This window comes from Drosophila montana, unplaced genomic scaffold (genome assembly GCF_035044405.1).
Source record: "Drosophila montana isolate Dmon_TW-CO22-7 unplaced genomic scaffold, ASM3504440v1 contig_2438_1, whole genome shotgun sequence".
NCBI classification, from domain to species: Eukaryota; Metazoa; Arthropoda; class Insecta; order Diptera; family Drosophilidae; genus Drosophila; species Drosophila montana.
Window position 1 is genome coordinate 1,905,087 of NW_026997315.1, and position 21,017 is coordinate 1,926,103.

Consider the following 21,017-nt stretch of genomic DNA (forward strand, 5'->3'; position numbering starts at 1 on the left):
CTGTGCAAACAGTGAGCAGCGGCGCCACTGCTACCCAACTGTTTGGCAGTTAGGAATTTGAATTTAAATTTGAAATAAAAACCCAGACATATTTTGATTGTAGTTGTGCTAGTTATATTTATTTATATATTATATTTTTTAAATACTTCTTGTTTTTTGTAGCTATAACATGGCAAATGCAAACAAATTCAACTACGAGTTTAACGCGATTGCTTTTTTGGAAGGTTGTGTTTGGGCTTAAGGGGTTTCTTCATTTTTTGTTTACCAATTAGGTCTAATATACATATATTAAATATAGTTTTTGTTCATACACATATTAACTTAACATTCTTAGGTCTTGTCGTTTGCGCTAATATATTGACTAACAATTACAAATTTATTCGAGGTACAATATAAATTAAACATTAATTAAGACTATTTTAATGCTCGCATTTGTTTGTGCATATAATTTGACTAATATTCATTTGTTCTTGATTTATTATGTTTTTTTTTTGGGTTTTGCCTTTAAATCAACGTAATGCTCAGTCCCTGCGGCAATTGCAGCCCTGCAAGTTTCAGCTCGTTTTGGTGGGTTACTTTGCGGTTTTCCAGCTCCTTTTGCACTTCCGTTTCCGCTGCTGCATGTACTTCCGCTGCCTGCGTCTCGCTGCTCAACTGATAGCGCAGACGTCGACGCGCTGTGGTCGCCGACGGCGCTTCCCGCAGCACCTCGAATATGCCGCTATCGAATTCCAGCAGAATCTCATCCTCGTCGAGGGCGCGCGTCCAGCGTGGACGCTGCTTGGCGGGGCTCATGATGCGCAGCGGCGGACGCGCCGTGGGCAGCGGCTCCTGCAGCGACGCTAGATGCGACTCCTGCTCGGTGCTCAGCGTGGTGCCCAGTCGCCGGAACATGGCCACCACTTTGCCGTCGACGCGCGGCGCTGGCATTCTTTGGTACTTCGGCTGCCCAGTGGGCGTGGCTGGCGTCTTGACTAGTCTTTGCTCCTGCTGCAGCTGCGGCTCCGTCCGCTTCGACTGTTTCGGCTGCTGCTGCCGGCACAGCGCGCGCTGCAGCTGCGCCACCTTAACCAGGCTGCGTCGATGCAGCGTCCGCCACTTGCAGTTCTCGCAGTCGCGGCACTTGCGGCACGCACAGCTGCTGCTATGGCGCAGCATCTTGCCACGCCCACTGCTGGCTGCTGCAGTGCGTCGGCCAAAGCGACGCTTGTTGTAGCTGATGGCGGGCGGGGGCGCGATCTGTGCGGCGGGCAACTGGACCTGTGGCTGGGCGAGCATCTGCGCCTGCGGCTGTGGACGCACCTGCGCCACCGGCCGCAGCTTGGCCCGCTCCAGCGGAAGTCCCTTCTGCTGCTGCTGCACGAGTCCGGCGCTGCTGTGGTTGCCCATGTGGGAGGGGCTCTGACTCCGACTCTGGCTCTCCGCATCGTTGCTGTTGAGCGCCTGCAGCGAGTGCCAGTTGATCAGCCAATTGTTGCAGCTGAAGCACAGGAATTTATCCTCATTCAGAGGCTGCAATAAAAGAGAAGACCAAGAGAGACAGATTAGAGAAATGTGTTGAATAGGGAGATGTGTTTATTATTAAGATGTGATGGAGATATTTCATTAAAAGAGAAAGAGAGAGACAGAGAGAGCGGGAGTGGGAAAGAGAGAGACAGGGAGACCTTAGTTTGGAGAAGTTGCAAAAGCCGAAACAGAGCTTGAGAAAGGGCTATAGCTGGAGTCAGAGACAGGTAGGGACGAGGAGAGAAAGAGAGAGAGAGAGAGAGAGGGAGCGAGAGAGGGAAAGAGAACAAAGGAGAGAATAAGAGAGATATAAAGAAGAGATATAGCTGCATAATCTTTAGTTAGAGCTAAACGTGGGCTTAAACGAGGGAAACAATGAGAGAGAGAAGGACAGAGAGAGGAAGAGAGCTGCAGGAGCTAAATAGCTGCAACCAGAGCTAGACGTGGACTAAAAAGAGGGGACTTAAAGTGGAGAAGTAAATGATCAACAAGGTTAAAGCATGAATTCCCAAATTTTTCTCTTAAGCTCAAAGTAGTATTTGTAAAAATGGCAAAATGAGATATAAAAAAAAAAATTATAAAATAAAACATAATTTATTTTGAATAATCAAGGGTAAATATTATAATTTTATTTTTGTAAACTAATGAAACACCATAGGGTATTGCCTAGTCGACCACTCAGCCTTTTCAGCCAATCGAATGTAATGTAATTGCTTAGAAAAAGTGCCTCGAAATTAGATTACAAAGCGCAAACATTGGACACGCTCGAGCCGCGCAGGCTTCCGTGTCGATGCCTGTTAAGTCCAGGTCCTGCCCAAGGAATTACAGCTGAAGCATAACCACATAAGCTGAGCTGCGCCCGAGGAACGGACTGAACGACCACTGACCACTAATGAGCCAGCCGGCCAGCTTGGTCCGGGAGCTCCCCCTGCCGCCTGCCTGGCTCGAGGTAAAGGTGCAAAAAATAACATAAAACTTAAGTCTCGGCTGCTGAGGCCGTGGCATATTAATTACCAGCTGAGCAGCGGCAGGGTTCACGCATTTCTCGTATCAATAATATTTCGTGCACCTGCCAGCCAAAAAATTGCGCCCAGCAGCTGGCTCAAAAACCAGACCCGGGCCAGGGGCAACGGCGGAGCCGGGCCTGGGCCGGGCTTTGAGCAGCAGTTCCAGGTCGGTAAACCCGTTTGGCCACGCGCCTCTCTTATCGAACCGTAGTAGATTCAGAAGAAAAAAAACAACAAAAATAAAAATAATAACAACCCAAACATGGCATTAGGCACGCGGCGGCAAGCGACAGCTGCTTAGAATTAAATAGAGCGGGAGAGGGCGAGAGAGGGTGAGAGGGAGGGAGAGAGAGAGAGAGAGAGAGAGAGGGCGACCAGCCTAACCAGGCAGGATCAGTCGAAGAAAAAAGGAACCTAGCAACCGATCGACCTAAAGGGCCATGTGTAAACGGTAAAAATAATGCAAATTGCAGGCCAGGTGCAATTCAGACAACAGAGCCACACGCAAAGCTGATAAAAAGTGAGCGAGAGGGAGCGAGAGAGAGAGACAGAGAGGGAGAGGGAGAGGCAAGACAGACAGATGAATGACTGAAACTGAAGTTTCTGCTGCTTTATGGCGCTGTCATTCAGGCATTCGATCATTTAGGCATTATGCCAGGCTTTCAGCTTGTTTGGCGGACTGTGCGGGGTGTAGGTCTCTTTTTTCTTTTTTATGGCGGGGGTGTCATATAGGGGCTGCATTCGTAGAGGAGGCAAACGGCAGGTGGTGCCGCTAGTTGCGCAAATAGCCGCAATCGAATAGCTCGCAACGATCGTTAACTCTTACCTGGGGTGAACTATGCCAACTGAAACTAAGTGGGGTGCATTTTTATAGCCCCGTAGAGGGTTTTATATTAGATCGCAACACTATAACATATAGCTGCCATAGGAATGATTGGTAGAAAAGTAGGTTCCTTTTTTCATTATCAAGCTATCTTGACTAAATACGACCTTTCCTTTAACTATGCTGCCTATAAATGAGCCAAATCCTATCAAGATCTATATTATATAGCTCTATAGCAAGAATTAGTTGAATTGATGAACTTTTGTTCAGCAACATATTTTGTTTTCCAAGATATTTTCAGCATTTACGAGCTTCATTATTCCCACATATCTGCCAAATCGTAAGCCAAATGTCTACAAGGGTATTAAATCTTCGGCGTGCCGCAGATATACTCTTTTCTTAGCTCATATTGCCTGCCAGGTTGAAACTAATATTTATTTAGGGCTCAAAAGAAGTACATTTGCAGCTTAAAAGGTATCCTAAAAGCCGTGACTACCCGTTTAGAGCTCTTTATTTGATAAAAATTAACACAAATGGGCAGCTGTTCAACCTACTTAAGTAAACAAATATCATTTTTAGATACACAAATTTGATCTGTTTACCTCCGCATATATATTATAATGTGTTTAACTTATTATTTAATTACTTTTATGCTAAGAACTTCTAGTATGACTGAACAATTTTTACTTTGTTGCATTAATGTTAGGCGCACTTTAAACATTTCTGTAACGTTTGTATTTTTATATATTTATATTTTTTATATATTTATAATTTATATTTCATATTTTATTTTTATACTCGTCTCACATTACTTAATAAAATATATGGCTAGTTGCACAGTTTTTGACTGCCTACCTTCATATCTTCTAAGCAGCCCGTATCACATTTCTATATTTTGACAAACTAATTGAATTGTCAGCAATCCAATTAACAGCTCTGCTGTGAAACCCAAGAAGATCTATCCAAAAACTAGCTAAGAAGTCCTTCAACTTAATTTTCTGTTTATTTTCTGTGGCATATTTTCGTGGTTGTTTCTAAGGTTTCCCGCGGCTCCCACTAACCAGTTTAAGTGACTCGGAAGTGCATAGCCCAAAGAGAGCTGAGGGAACTAATCGTAACGAAGACTTGAGAAGTTTTTGGTTACGGAATATTCCAAATACACACTCAAATATTGTGTCCTTTGTCTAAATCTTATTTCAATATGAGATATTCTTTGGGCGATTCGGGTAGAAAGGTATATAGACATCTAGGAGTAACATAGTTTTTTGATTAAACAAATAATATGGGGTAAATGCGAGTGAGTGTGCCAAGGTCTAGAAGTCAGGGAAAGCCCTGACTAACAATATTCGAAATATGTATTCCAAAATTAGCTGAAGACGTTTTTTTGTAATACTAATGTATGCTACTTTTGATTCAATACAATAAACATTTATAACAAAATTAATAAACATTTATAAAAAAAATAAATAAAATAAAATATATATTATATATAATTATAATAATATTTATAAAATATAATTTAATCTTTTAAAAAAAATACAATAAAATATGCCACTGCTCGAAGACTAAATAAGTTGTGATATATTGTGGCTGCAAACATTTTAGATAAGTAAACACTTTAGTTGGAATGTTTTCTAGCCCCTTAAATTATAATCCTATAATCCTTGACCATTTCATATACCTCCAACCTGTTGGTGATGATATTAGAACTATTTGTTTTCTTATTAGGCTTCTAGTTTTACATTATAAAATACAGTTTTGGTACAAAAACGAACTTGAATGTAAGTAAATAAGCAGAAAGAAGTTCTAAGCTGAAATAGAGCTCGAAAGATAACAAATTGGAATATGGGGATCTATTTGTATGCAATGTAAAATACTCTAAGAACAAATTGGTCGCTAGTAAAAAAAAAAAACAATCTTACAGCTGTTATCATTTAGAGATCTATAAAAAAGAAAACGATCCTTTTGTTAGATAAGCTAGACATGTGCTTCAGCTGCCAAACTGATTGCGCAGTAAAAGGTAATCGGAAATCTCCAAGAACTACCTATAGAAATGTTTACCTAACGAGCGCAGACAATAGCTGCGATATGCGAAAAGGAGCAGCAGCAGCAGCTCAAGAGTTGTTCGGGGCACGTAAATGCGGGTTCCTCTATAAAGAGAGTGTAAATGTGTGTGTGTGCGAGTGTGTGTGCGAGTGTGTGTGTGGCAGAGCTGCAAATACAGCTGCTGTCGCGAGCAGCTGAAAAAGGTAGCCCTCAAAAAAAAAAGGAGGAAAAAAAGAGTAGACAGCAGCAGAGGCTGCTCGGCGCTCTGGAGAAGAAGAAGATGACGAAACCCGCAGAAATTGGATCAATCATAAATGGAGAAGAGTTAGCGGAGAAGGAGTAGAGGGAGGGGGAGGGTAAGGGGGGAGTTAGCCCAAAAGATATGCACGAATTGTCGCAGCTGCCAGCTTGATGGAGCAGGTTCGTGAGCTGCTCAAGTCTCTCGCTGACAGGTAGCCCAAACGTGCAACAACAACAACAACAACATGAACAACAACAACGAAAACAACCTCAAGTGTAATCCAATATGCAACACACTTTGCGGCAGCCACAACGCATTTTCCCATGGTACATTTAAATTAGAACAAGCCGTTGAAAATTATGAAAGAAAGGACATTCAAAGGACGCGTATTGATTTAAGTGCCACATGCAAAGTGTCCAGTTACACACAAAAGGGAAATGCAGCAGCTGCTATCCAGTTACCCAGTTACCCACAATGCCACAGTGCCACAAACACCGGATACGGATACAAGGCGGCAGTTACTCAGCTCAGTTCAGTTCAGTTCAGTTCAGTTGGGTTGGGTTGGGTTTGGTTAGTCAGTCAGTTGGTCAATCGATTGTCCACTCAACTGGGTCGCGAATTCCGTTAACCTATAAAACATTCTAACTACACTTTACCCAGCCTAGTTTCTGTGCTGATATAGTTAACAGAGCAGACCACACCGACTAGGGGATGCCCTGAACCCTCTTCTAGAAATATAATTGATCTAAATAACTATATATACTATTCAAAAAGCTACTTGGGGACTCCAGCTCCTAAAAACTCAGAGAGTTGCTCAGGATTTCGATACCAATTTAAGCGAATGATTGGAAAAGAGGCTAGTTATCGATTATCGGATATAAACTAGGAGGACACTACGATGACCTACGTTCAAAATTCTAGCTCTTATAGGTTCTTCATACATACGGACGGACGGACATGGCTAGATCGACTCGGCTATTGATGCTGATCAAGAATATATATACTTTATGGGGTCGAAAATGGTTTCTTCTGCATGTTACCCATTTCAGGGTTCACATAAATTGTTAACCCCACTGAACATAAGCTCTTACCCTATCTTAGCTTCTAGCTTCTATTTTATGTATAACATTTCTTACCCCTCTGGACGAAAACCTTTAACTCAGTTTACCTTCTTTGTCATCTATTCTAGTCTCCTCTAGGATTTCTTTTTTTATAAGGAAGCAGCTCCCTTATTCTGATTAATTAACTTCTCTATGAGTCTTATAAGTAGTTCTCTACCAAGGTCCATACTCTATACGAAAGAGATGGTTTCTTTCCTAGAACCTAGAACCTACTCAGCTTGCCTGATTCCTTACACATAGCTACTAATCGGTTAGACTTTCAACTGGAGAGTTCAATTTGAGCCTAGGTCCCTATATGAATCTCTCTATGTGTCCTCCCTGATTCCCGAACCTCGCACATACACCCTTGAGCTGCGTTAGGTAACACCCTTGAGCTGCGTTAGGTAACCCAGGTCCGGGGCCTTTCTTCCTCTTTCTGACCTCTTTACCTTCCCCGCCAATCGGCCACTCTCCGAAACTTACAATTGCGAATTCCTTTAGCTGCTATGCCATCCACCCTTACTCCGGTTATTGCTGGCTGAACTCCCATAACCTTCTGTGCACCCCCTCCCTTCTTACTCCTCTGGAATCTCTCCGAAGGATCCCTACCTAGCCTTTCTCTCGGCCTGCTCGCCGCGACTTTCAAGTGCACACGCTTGGATGCTGCAGCCACCTGGAGAGTGGGTTGGGCGGGTTGCGCCTCTAAGCTTACACAGTATTTCATCCCTCTTTTCAGAAACACACGCACACACACACGTAAGCACACACACAGGGCGAGACGAAGGACGTTATTGTGTGCACATGACTCATTTTGTCCGCTTATCGATTTTTGTTTTGGGCTGAGTTTTTGTTATTTGTTTTGTATTTGTTTTTGCTGCATGGAACATACCTGAAACTTGAATTTGGCCTGAATTAATTGCACGATATTTGGTCCGGAGCGCGGCTCATAGATGTTGATGGTCTGATTTGTTTGGCAGCCGCAGATGAGGCAGGTGCGTTTCAGGTACTCCGAGGCGGAGGCGGCGGATGCCGCCGACGAAGATGCCGCCGCTGCCATCGCGGCCGCTGGCTCCGCTTGATTATTCGCAGACATGATTCTATTTAATACACGTTATATTATATTTTCTTCTGCTGTCTGTGTGTTTCGTCACTTTGCTTTTCGCGGAAATGTGTCGCGTTTTCTCGATACTGACGTCACACGGTGCGCCCTGCTTGCTTGCCACGGGGTGGCAACAAAAACAACAACAATCAAATCGGGCACTAAAAAAACATGCACAACAACCGTTCCACCGTTGAACGTCCTTCGCGTTGCACGCACAATTTTCGAATGCGGCAGCAACTCTCACGAGTGTTGCCTGCCGCCGACTCGGTCGCTGCCTCAACCTCGGCTTCGGCGTCGGCGTCGCCGTCGACGTCGCTCGCACAGGCAGCGCCTCTCGCTGGGCTGTTTGGGCATATCCATCTGCTCTCTGCTGTTGTTGTTGTTGTGCCTGCCTGCCTGCCACTCCTTTTACCTTGCTGCCTGCTGTTGTTCGCCTTTGTTGTTGCTCGACTACACTGAGCGAAATAACACTGTGCAACAGAGTTATATTCTTTTGAAGGTCTTTATATTTTAAGGCCCATAATAACAATAAGAGATTTTAAAATATTTTTATAAAATTTTTCAAAATATTGTAATGGGTTTTTGACTTTTTGCTTTTTTATCTTAAAGTTTCTAAATTTCGAAAAAGGTTTTTTGCAATTTCTGGGGTTTGAGTTTGCCACAACTTGAATTCTGAACCGATTTTAAAAAGCTAGATATCTCAATAATTATGTCTTTTACTCATCTAAACAAATCAATTTAATCATATAGAAAAGGATCTATTTTTTGGTCATAAAAACTGTATAAAAATGAAATATTTTACAAGAAATTTTGATTTCAAAAAGTTAGGCTAAGTTCACAAATTAATATTAACTGCAAAGAATGTTGTCTCGTTATAACTGGCTTCTATTACAACTTTTCTTACCTCAATGCCTAAAACATGAAAGGAAACATCTCCGAATCTAAAAAGTATATACATAAGTAAAGTTATATTTTTGATCAGAATCAACAGTCGAGTCGCTGTGCCCATGTCCTTCTTTTTGTTGCTATGCAACTAGTTTCTCAGTTTTATGGTCATCTTCATGGAACTTTGCTTAGGTTCGTCTTTTTGTTGCAGGCACTGCATATCTTCGATCGGTCTACTATATCATATGTGAAAATAGTTTTTTGATTTCTAAGATATCTTGAGCTAATTTGGCAATGATTAGTTCAATTATGCTCCGTTATGTAAAAACAAAATCTTAGCAACATCTGAGCACTCTATCATATAGCTAGCTAGATCCCTTCCCAACGCTCAGCTCAGCTATTACAAGCTTCACTCTTAAAATAAATTAATCTCCAAAACTTTATTAAAATCGATATGTGATTAAGCTTACGTATAAAAACATTGCCAAGCCATATTTCTGCAACACTCATTTAATAAATGCATAATTTATTTCGAAAAAAATTAAAACTCTTTTTGTGCTTTAAAAAATAAAGAGTGATCGGATAAGATAATAGGAAAACGAATGAAGATATTAAATTAAATGAATATGGAAAAGCAGTGCTCGAATTTATTATACCCTTGTGGAGGGTTGTATACATGTTTAGGTATTTGGTATGTTTATTAGTTCATTATAGATCTATCTCCCCAAGCGATATCCTTTAATACTTGACCTATCTACAAATTCGCAGCGAGCCCCTTTGGTATTATTTAAGCCCAAGCGACAGCTGCTGGCTCAACAAAGTTGAACGACAAACTCCAAATTTAATGTGCCTGCTTCCTTCTGACAACAACAACAAGAAAATGAGATACTCGTCCTGCTCATCAATATGTTGTTTTGTTGTTGTAGTTGCTTTTTTTTCGTAGGCACAACAACTTGTGGCATGTGTGTGTTGGTGCATTGTTGTTGCCGCAGCAGCCAAGCAACAGGCGGCAGCCACATTCACAATGATGTCGAGGATTTAGCTCTCAGCAGCTGCTGCTCCAAAACGCACAAAAGGTGCATTTTGTTTTATTTTTTTTTTTTTGGGAACTCAATCATATGTTCTGCGTATAACTCGTACTTTGGCCTCATCTTTGGCCATGTTGCAGCTTGCAACCGGATTTTTAACGCTGCCGCGACAGATGTTTTCTTCTTTTTTTTCAGTTTTTTTTTTCGATTTTTCTGGCTCGTTTCGACTGGGTTAAGACGCCGCTTGCCGCTACTTTTACTACGCGCCTCGTATTTACTATGGTAAACAAAGAGGAGTTCCCGGCCAGGCTTCATGAATGAATCGATGAATGGAGCACTGAGGGCTGCGCAGCGAAACGAAAGGTTTCCGCATGGGGGCAGATGGATTGGAAATAGGTGCGGTTGCCAAGCGGAAACTTGTATCATCCTCGAGTGGCTGCTTGTTTTCTTTTCTGTGTTAGCCAAAGGACGTAAAAATGGCAGATTTGTAGTTAAACTCTGATTTACATGTTCATATACACAATGGGAAATGCTATGTAATCCCAAGAATAATAAACTTATGCTGATGATCGCCTTTCTATGCAATTCTCATAAATACATGGTCGGAAAAACGTTGTAATCCCAAAAATAATAAACTTTTGCTTATGATTCGATGTAATTCTAGTCAATACCTGGGGAAAAACAATGTTATCACAAAGAGAATAAGTCTATGATAATGATCGCCCTTCCATGCCATTCTCATGAACACATAACGGGCAATAAGCTTCTGCACCCTTCTATGCGATTCTCACAAACTCAAGAAAGGACTACAGGCTTTCATGCTTTGCTTGTGAGTATTACGTTATCAAGTTCTGTTGGCAATCTACATAACTAACTTGATTTTTGTTTATGTTTTTATGTGTGTGTGTGCATGCAAATCCGGGTGTGCATGTATATATATTACTAGCGGGTATAACCCGGCCTTGCTCGTGGCACGTATGTTATAAAATCAATGTTTTCAAAAAGCTTTGAAAATGATTTTGAAACGATCGGACGGGAATCAAACAACTTTTATGCAAATCGGACAAAACTTAAAATTCACCAAAAAAATCTTTGAAATGCATTTTCCACCGAATGGATTTAGATTTTGCGACAAATGTGAAACACGTCTCAAATGATTTTTCTTATAGATCTTTGGAAATAAATTTGAACACAAAACGTCACCCACCAAATCTTTGACCTCCATTTCCACCAAGGAGGAATGGGTTTTCCGAAAAGTGCGAAACACCCATCAAATGAATTTGAACAAAGATCTTTGAAAATAAGTTTGGGGCCGATCGGATGGTAAACAAAAAAGTTACATACAAACGTTTTTCGCGATTTTTCCACATTTGCGAGTGGAATTTCCCGAAACCCCGTCTTAACGTGCACCTACATCACATAAGGTAACTACAGTGAAAATTTCAGCTTCCTATCTCTTACGGTTTGGGCTGTGCGCTGATCACCAATCAGTCAGTCAGTCAGTCAGTCAGTCCAGGACAAACAGTTTTATATATAGAGATACTGTGCATTTTTATGTATATACATATATATATATATTTATATATGCATGCACATTATCTAATATCATAAGATTTCCATTGCGCTGCAAACACATGTATTATTATATATTTTAATAAGTAATGTACTTAATCTTACATATATTATCAATTCTCATTTTAGTAAATGTCTTGAACTTAATTCTCTCTCTCAATTTATTTCGCTTTCTTTGCCCTCGTCTAACTCTGACTTGCTTTCTTCTTTTATTGATGTGTATACATCACAAAGTCTAACTCCCCTCCTACTAATACATTTTTCTGTACGTATTTACATGTGTATTAAAAATAAATAAGAATATAGGATTATTGTAAACTTAGTTCATGTAATTTGCTAGTTGTTTTACATATTATATTGAATTTCATGTATCTCAATGGAGTATATTCAAATTTTGTATTTAACCATAGCATACTCTTAGGCATATGCAAGCAGTTCAAAATACATGCAAGCAGTGCGCCGTGCTTTATGATAAGCAGCGCATTCCGTTGAGGACTCCTCTGCACTGCCTACGGCGCGCGTATTCAAATTTGGATGCGGTAAGTAAATTAAATTAAAGAAAATCTATATTTAATAAGAACTGCAAATTTATTTAAACATAAAAAATGAGAGCAAAAGAGACAGATGACTTTTAAACGAAATGCACAACAAATTCGAAGGTTAAAAAAATGTTTACGTTAACTTTTCGACATCTTCCAATTAATGTCGAAAAAGTGGTTAGAAGCTGCGACTTCTTAGGTAAATTGGGTATCCTGCTGAGGTCCTATGCCCGAACTAAAATTCCTTTAAAAAGATTACAGTTCTTAATGGATTTCTGTAATTTCACTAAAGGCCATGATTTTCTTAAAGTCTTGCAGACTTGTTCTGACAGCCATCAGCTTGATATAAGCTGTTTTTGTTTTGCAAGCTTTTAAGCTACCTGAATTGGCTTTTTATTGTAAAAGTGGATAGTGGAGTTTTTCTCCCAAAATCTGATATTCTGGCATAAAGAATTGAGAAATAAATCTGAAAAGCTTTAAGACGAAGGGGAGAAGAAAAAAACGAACTTGTCTTTAAAGCTAAGTACAAATATTTGGATTATCGAACAGTCACAGGGTAAACAATTAAACGTGAAATCTTAGAATCTTGATGCTAAGGAAAAATCATCCAATTGTAAATTGACTAGCATATGTAAAAAATGAGAATTAAGGGAGAAACAGAAGCAGCACAAGATTCGCATGCGTAACCCAAGGCGCAGCTCTTCAGATTGAGTGGAATTGATGAATATGAATTTAGTTACCCGCTGTTGCTCCTGTTTTTGGAGTGCTGTCGCCGGCGTCGCCTTCTCGTTCTCACGCACTACTGAAGGCGACTAGCGACGCCCGACGCCCGTCGCCCGGCTCCCGCTGCTGAGAAAGCAACAGCCTTGCTGTCAGCACCTTGGTTAAATGAAAAAAAAAAAAGAGTCCTTGCAGGACCCCCCATACGCACGTGCGAAAGTCGCGAGGCGCAGCAAAATAATTGACTTGACTTTGTTAATTGCGACAAGCGGCGGCAAGGCAATCTCCTACGGCGCATTCGGCGCAGCATGTGGCTATAAAGCCACTGGGCACCCAGCGCCGTCAACCGCCGATTGGTGCGCCCCGATTCTCTAGGGGATGGAATATGTTGCGGCAGCAACCCCCGAGGGACGCTGTTATTATTATTATTTTTTTCTTGCTTCGGCTTTTGTGTGTGTGTGTTGCCGGCAGTTTAAAGGCTTCTGTTTGCTGTTGCCTTTGCTGCCTTTTTGGGTGGTTCTTTGGGTGACATTGCGCTCTCACTCACGCTTACGCACTCACGCATTCTAAGGCGTTCTCTCTTGCGCTCTGCTACGCGCGCGCTCTCTCTCTCTCTCTAGCTCTCTTGCTGGCGTCGTTTTCCATTTTGTTTAAGAGCTTGTGCTCTTCGTGGCGGCGTGTGTTTTGGCATGCCACGAGGATTTTGGGCCAACAGGCAAGTTTCAGTCAGTTGCCAACGCTGCAGGCGCAAGGATATCTAACAGCTCAAGCAGTTCAAGAATTTCCAAAACATTTGCCCAGTGATTGATAGTGAACACGTGTTTGGCGCGCTTTTTTACGCGTTTACAGTTATTAATTTGTGCGTTGTGTTACCTTTGTGCCGCTTCTTCTTATAATTGTACATTCGTCAATTGACACTGTTGGCCATGTCCAGGCGTAAACAGGCCAAGCCGCGCGCCTGCTTGAAACGTAAGTTTGCCCCGAAGCTCAAAGCTGGACAGCAGCGGCAGCTCCCAAGTGACAGCAGTTCAAATGGTAGCTGTGTGTGTGCGTGTGTGTGTCTGTGTGAGTGTGAGTGTATGCTTGATTGATTTGGGGCAGGGCCTGTAGCAACGCGGGACCTAGCCCAAAGCCAAAATGTGACAAGTGCAAAGGGAGGGGTCGGAGAATACAGGGGGCAGCTACACGGCCAGCAGCAGCAGCCCCTAGGGTAACGGTTCACCTAACTGTCAGACAGGTAAAGAGCGGCGCAAGGGAGGTACGGGGCTGTGTGTGGGAGGTGTGTTGGGGGAGCGTTCATTCAGGTAAACCCCCAAAAATGTAGCATGTGGCTAAAATGTCTGGCTGCAGCTGCAACATCGAGTGCTGCAGCCAAGGCAACCAAAGTGCCGTTAATTTTTAATACAATTTCAAATTGTGTCAGTGTAAATAACAGCAAACACACACACACACACACACACACATACAGAGGGAAGGCACCGCCAGCAACAACAATGATAACAAATAAAATTGACAATAAATCCAATGCACATGTGAGGCGGTAACTGGCAACCGGCTCGTAGCCCCCAAAGACAGCGCCGCACACAAATTTACACACACACACACGTATCCTCACATACACACACACACACATGCACTTGCACACAGCGTAGCGGGCATAAAATTTCCCCAACGTATACAACCCAAAAAAAAAAAAAGTGAAGCGAACTTTGGCTTTGCTCTTTTTTTTATTTTGCTCTCTTTCTCTCTCGAGCTCGTTCGCTCTCTTTGTGTGTGTGTACGAAAAAAGCACAAAACACAGAAAACCCATTGCCATGTATTTCTCAGGGGAGTCGGCAACGGCTCTGGCCAATCCCAGGGGATTGACATTGGCGCAGGCAGCCGCCAGGCAACAGACAACAGACAACAACAGCAGCAGCAGCAGCAACAACAACAACAACAGCAACAACAGCAAACGTAACATGCGCAATTCTCTGGGGAATTTTCATTCGTTGACGCGGCGCACACACACACACACGCATGCATATGCATGTTCTGCTCGCTTGTGTATTAGTGCGTGCTTATTGACAAGCAACAACGACAACAACAACATCAGCTCAAAATTTAGCTTTGATTTTGGGGCAAGTTTTTTTTTTTTGGGAGCCCAACTATGCGCGCCCCGTTCAGCTAACAAAAATGTGCAGCGAAAATCTTTAAAACCAACGTCGCCATCAACGCCAGGAGAATTGCCGCTGCTGAGGCGCGGCTTAGGATTGCGACAGGGTTTTGCTGCCATAAGTTGCCCGTTTGCCGGGCTGCGACACAGCGTTTGTCGTCCCCATCCCCGTCCTCGTCGGCAACGGCAACGGCAACGTCAACGTGTGCGCGCGTCCCCCGTGTATTGGCAAAATATTTGCTATGACATTGCAAAGAGCGCGGCGCCAAAATAGCAGCAGCAGCAGCAGCAGCAGGCACTTTGGGCATAGGCTATGTGCCTGCTGTGGATATAAAGCCTTTATATACCGCATACCTACACACACACTTGTATATTGGGGTCTATCCGTCTAGCGGTAACTAGTTTGGTAAATAGATTTGTTGTGGGCGTTGGTATCGAAATGTTGTGTTGTCTCCATTTACCCAAGGGTCGCAATTTCTGGCAGCAACATTTTGTCAAGCGCAAGCTCCAGGGAAATTCCTAAGCTTGCACTTTAGGCCAGCAGTCGTTGGGTGTATTAAATTTCTCAATAAGCCACATAACTGTTTATCGCTAAATAAAGGGTCACCCAAAACATTGATCGTTAGACAAAACTCTATGTGCTTTAGCTGGGATCGCAATGTTGTGTTTTCTCCATGGCCCCAAAAGCCGTCTATAAGCTGCAACAGGGAAATTTTTCCGTCTATTTCCTTTCTCTATAAATTCTTTATCGATATATGCCCTGCAAAGTGATTTCGCTCAAATGTGATCGATAGGCTTATCGATTATTCATTTTGCTGCCCTAGCCAACACATGCCTTCTACATACACACACAAATGTATATGAGCTATGGATATACCTTCAAGTGTGACCAGTTCGTTAAATCGCAGTGCTGTCTTGTCAGCAGGTGTTGGGGGAAATTTCTGGCAGCAACATTTTGTCAACCACAAGCTCCAGGGAAATTCCTAAGCTTACACTTAAAGCAATCAGTCGTTGGGTGTGTTTATCCAATAAAGCGGAAAATTGTTTATTAAAATATGCACAGTGCTCGTCAATTGTCTGTGCAATGGTCATCCATACATGTGATCGTTACGCTTATCGATTTTTGCTGGCGTTGCCAACTGTTTGGTTATTTTTCTTTTTGCTGTTTTACGCGCGAACTATTGATGAAATTTATTGTTGGCGCTTTTAACAACACCTTCGGGTTTGTTATTTCATTATTTTTTTAATACACACACACACACACATGGCATACATGCCAATGCCATTATAAAAGTTGCAGGCTGTGGCGCTGGCATTGTTTTTAGCTGGCAACCACCCACTGCCCCCCCTCCCCCTCCCCCGCCCCACATTCCGATTGCAGAGCGTTTCGCTCGCTCGTCGCTCTCTACACACGCTTAGTAGCCATTTGGGAGCTGGAAAAGTGGCAAGCGGCGGGTTTTTGGGTAGTGGCAACGGATTGATGGGTCAAAGGGGACAACGCTTATTATTACGTTTACAAATATGTGAGTGAGTGTGCGCGTGTGTGTGTGTCTGTGAGTATGTAAGTGCGCACCTTTTTGGCGTTCTGCGTCTGGTTGGGGTAAAACGCTTAAAAACATGCCATAGCCGAAAAACAAGTAAGAAACACACATGCGGGCACTTGCGCTCCACACACACACACAAATACACAGGCACACACACACATGCACTGCCAGCGACCGAGTGCGAAATGCACTCTGGGGGGCTTTAAACAAAAATGAAAATCGCTTGCATACATATGGGCGCTTACACACACACGCTCACACACACACATCCTTTTGCCTTGCACAAAAAGAACTTGACTACGTCGTCGTCGTCGCCGCTGTTGTTGTTGCTGTTGTTGTTGTTGCGTTGCTTCGACAATTTTAACGACCATAACTGGTTCTCACACCCCGCCCTGCACACCCCCCCTCCCACACACACACACACACACACACAACCCCTTGCCGCTGCCTTGCTCGCATTTATTTTAAAATACGCGGCACTTCCGCCGCAAACGGCTCCCCTCCTCACCATTGATTCCCCATGCCCGGCACCCATTACCCATTTCCACACACACACACACACACTCACACACAGTTCTCACACGTCCTTTCAAGTGGCTCGCGCTCTTTTTTATAGCCCGCTCGTTCGTTTCGCTGCAGCGCTGGGCCTTTATATGGAAATAATAACCAAATGCTTTCGCATGGACAGAAAGTCGTCGACGTTACCATTATGTTGACCAGGACCAGAGACACAGCTCTGGCAATCGTCCGGCTTGGCATAATGTTGATTTTCGCGGCGATTCCTTGCGGTGTGATTCCGGCATGTCCTTTTGGCAATATATTTTAAGCCGTTACCTTGCCGCGGTCACCTATATGGGGCTTCCAAGCCCCTCCCCCTCCCCCTACCACCTACCTAGCTACCCTTAAACAACTCCACTTTTTGCTGGGGTAAATCATTCACAGTTTGCGTGGTCTTGCCATATGCATTTCAAATTGGCTTGGAATTAGTTCGAAAGTAAAGGAATTTCGGGGCATTGTATTTTTTTAACAGTCTTGAACAACAGATATAAAATATAATAATAATAGAAATAAAAGACAATTCTTTTATAGCTTACAGAAAAATTTCTTTTAGTCCTAGAGCTCAAAACTTTAAGTCAAGAGTTAAGAAAGGGCAGTTTATAATATCATATAAGAGGTTTTAATGATATGGGTTAATATGATTAGCATAAAGCTAAACCTAAATAGTTATTAGACCGATGGAAATTCTTAAGATATTATATGTTTGTTTTTTTTAAATAACTTTGCAAAAAAAAAAAAAAAAAACAATAAAGAAGCATTTAGTATATTAACAGATGTTCTCAAATTCGAATTTAGCATTTTGATATTTACGTAAGCTTTACTTAGCTCACATAATGAACTTAATAAATGAAATTAGTTTTGGAACTAGCTGAGTTCCTTAAGGCTGAACTAGCTCAAAAGTAGACCTTTTCAAAGAACTAGTTGCAAAATCTGCTCAAACAGCTGTCAAAGTTCATGTTTGATTCCTGTCTTGAGTTTAACAAGCAGTTGTAAAAGAATCGCTTTCCCAGCATCCCGTCAAGTAGTGTTAAGAGTTGGAAATGCCGTCACGATTAGCTGGCAATACTTAATTCACAGGGTGTTTCGTGGACCTGTTTCAGTTTTACTTGTTAACACAATTCCAACTCTTCAGTAACACCTGGTAAATGAGATTCCACCTGTGGCTCGCCCAATGACCACAAAAACACACATAAACGCAACATTTGCAATGCGCAGCAACAACAAAAAAAGAGGAAGAAATTTATGAAAAATTCAATTTAATTGCACAATTACACATGTTCCACATTTCCATATCGTATGAGCAGCTCGAGTGCTGTTGTTGTTGTGCTTGTTCTTGGTTGTTGTTTGTCGTGTTGTTGTGGTTTACGTGGTTGTTGCTGTTGTTGCTGTTCTTGTTGTTGGTGCACCCCTTGCAATTACTTTTAAGGCAGTTGTTTTGGCAACGCCAACGACCCCCTCAAGACTGGCAGCAGCCATGCGAGCGCCATCGATCACGTGCGGCTTTGCCGGAGACCAACACACACACACACACCAGCACACTCGCCAGAGTTTTTGAGCTATTGGCAACAGTTTTCTTTAGACTGAAAACCCGTAGCCAGGCACCAACAATAAAACACAAAACGTGTAAATAGAATTTTTGGCACGATGGCCGCCCGGGGAGTGCTTTAGCATAATCTGCATGAGTATGAGTACGAATATGAGTATGAGTACAAGTATGAGTATGAGTGCTGAGTGCTGAGCATTGGTGTGTCCAGCAAGTACTCGCTGTCTAAGCATCGAGTACATTGAGCAGGGCAAACAATTTGGAAATTGGTGCGAGTGTATTGCAAATTAATTTCTTGTTTGTATGGCATACCCTGTACATATGGTATATCATATAGGGGGTATATCAAACGAAGCAGTTACGAATATTTGGCTTTGTGATGCCATGTATTAATGAATAGATTATGCCCAACTATGAAAGAGACAAGCTTAAATAATCTTGGGCTTAGCATAAATTTTATTTGTGTATACCCTGTGTACCAGCGCATGTAACGGTATGCTAGACTATACAATACATCACTTACGTTTGGAATTGTTGAGGTCTTAAAAACATTTAGAACATAATTCGAACCTTTTTAATACCCTATACTCAAGAGAGATAGGATAAACGCTATGCAGGGTATGCAGGAACGTCATTTTGGTCAGTTCTGATACCTTTAGGAACAAAATCATGTAAAATGCTAGCCGAAAATAATGCCCCGAAATTAAAAATCAATTTTGGGCTTTTTTCCTAATTGAATGCGTATATTACGCAGGGTATTGCCTAGTCGACTACTCTAAGCTCTTTAATTTTTATAGCTTTTGTGCACAATCAATTGATTAGCTTTAATTACGTTATGTTTTTTCTTGCAGTTGGCGAAAAGGAGGATGAAAATGGCGTCGATGCAGCAAAAACGCCCAAAGCCTCGGATTTGCTAGAGCCCAAAGAGGAGCTGCTGAGCGCCGACGAAGAGGAAGAGGACGAAGATGAGTTGGATGCAGAGCTGAGTGGCGATGAGAATGAGCCTGAAAAGGAGCAACAGCAGCAGGCGCGAGCGTCCAATGAATCACAGCAACAAAACTGGCAGCCAGCAGCCGATGTTGCTGCAACAAAAGCAGAAGCAGCAGCAGCAGCAGCAGCTGCAGAAGAACTACAACGCCCTGGGGATGCGGCTGAGGCAACGTCTCTGAACGTTGCAGCCACGGGCAGCCATGCCGCCAATGGGCACTGCAAGTCGAGGAGCAGCGGTGCCGCAGCCATTGCCATTGCCACTGGTAAGTTTGACTTCAATTTGCATATTTTATTGCCTTTTGGCAAAAGATATATGCGATATGAACAGCTGCAGCACCAAAAACCAGTGCTACAACTCCTCCCCTACCCCTTACGCCCCACCAGCTTAACCATGCCCCAAAGAGACAAACATCTTGCACATGGTCCGTGTCCAGCCCGTTGCCGCCCACGTTTCAAGTCCAAGTCATCGTCTTGGGCATGCCCCATGAGACATTGACATGTCCGGCTAATAACTCTCGACAGTCTCATAAATAGCAAATGTTAACTTGTTGTTCTTGTTGTGGTTGTTGTTGTTGCTATTGGGTCTTTTACTGGCCAACAACTGTGGCTACGTGTGGCTCCACCAAGTGCAAGCTCCAGCTTCCAGGTTTTGGTCCATTGCTGTTTAAAAGAGCGCATCTAGCTTGTAAATTGGATAATGTTACAGTGAGCGCCATTAACAGGGTGTTCATTTTGGAACTAGTTTTAACAATTCTTTATCACAAGAGATTGGACAATGCATGTGTATGCATTCCAAATATTATCATCTTAATCGGGATGAGCTTGAGAAACTATTATGAAGCTTTATTTTAATGAAATAAATTATCGACGCTCCGAAGAAAAAATAGAGAGAAATATCTTGAAAGAATGCTGCGAAATCGATCTGAGAAGAATAATCCATAAACCGAAAATATTGGAAAAAAATCCAACGCAGTATAAAAATTAATGTCATATAATTTCAAATTTAAAATTGAAATTAAATAATTGATTTGCAATCTAAAAACAAAAGGTTAATGTTATGAATTGATCTCTGAGCAATATAAAAAACTGGAAAAAAATACATTAAAATGTAATTTTTAAATTTTGCGACAGTCACTCGCATTATTATTCGAAAATAGAATGCACACTTGCACAACGAAATATCGATATTTGGTTGTCATTAAAACATAACATGTTACATTATCAACTATACAATCATCGATAAACATTGCTAATTGAAGCAAACTACAAATTAAGCTCTAGTAAGTCAAGTGCTTCAGGCAATAAACGTGGCGCTCTAAAGTAGGCTACACTTTTCTGTCATAACACGCGCTGCACCCGAATCACCCTGTATGAGTATGCCCATGCCAGCAGGCGCCGCAATGGAGGCTGTTACTGCTGCTGCTGCTGCTGCTGCTGCTGCCGCTGCTGTCGGTGCATAAAGTTTGATGTGTCCATGCGGCATCATACACGCGCATATTTACATATACATAGGCACACACACACGCACAGCCAATACCAGTGTGTGTGTTGTTGTTGTATTTGATATTCCTGTGCGTCATTGGATTATGGCACTTGGGTGTGTAAAGCCATCGATTCAAAGCGCTGCTCGTTATGGTACGGCACTTGTTGTTATTGTT

The 21,017-nt window shown here is 42.4% G+C and overlaps 1 protein-coding gene across 2 annotated transcripts in view; it reads right to left on the reverse strand.

Annotated features, from left to right (window-relative positions):
- Positions 1-91: 91 nt before the first annotated feature.
- Positions 92-21,017, reverse strand: part of phyl (phyllopod) — a 68,836-nt gene continuing 47,910 nt past the window's right edge. Inside the window, exons 1-2 of one of the 2 annotated variants that reach the window (XM_064682051.1) lie at positions 7,613-7,855; positions 92-1,512 (exon numbers count right to left, since the gene is read on the reverse strand). In XM_064682051.1, the coding sequence (XP_064538121.1) occupies positions 505-1,512; positions 7,613-7,816 (1,212 nt within the window). In that variant the 5' untranslated portion in view covers positions 7,817-7,855 and the 3' untranslated portion in view covers positions 92-504. Of the gene's footprint in view, positions 1,513-7,612; positions 7,856-21,017 lie in introns of those variants that run through there. The other variant, XM_064682052.1, reaches the window with a different exon arrangement.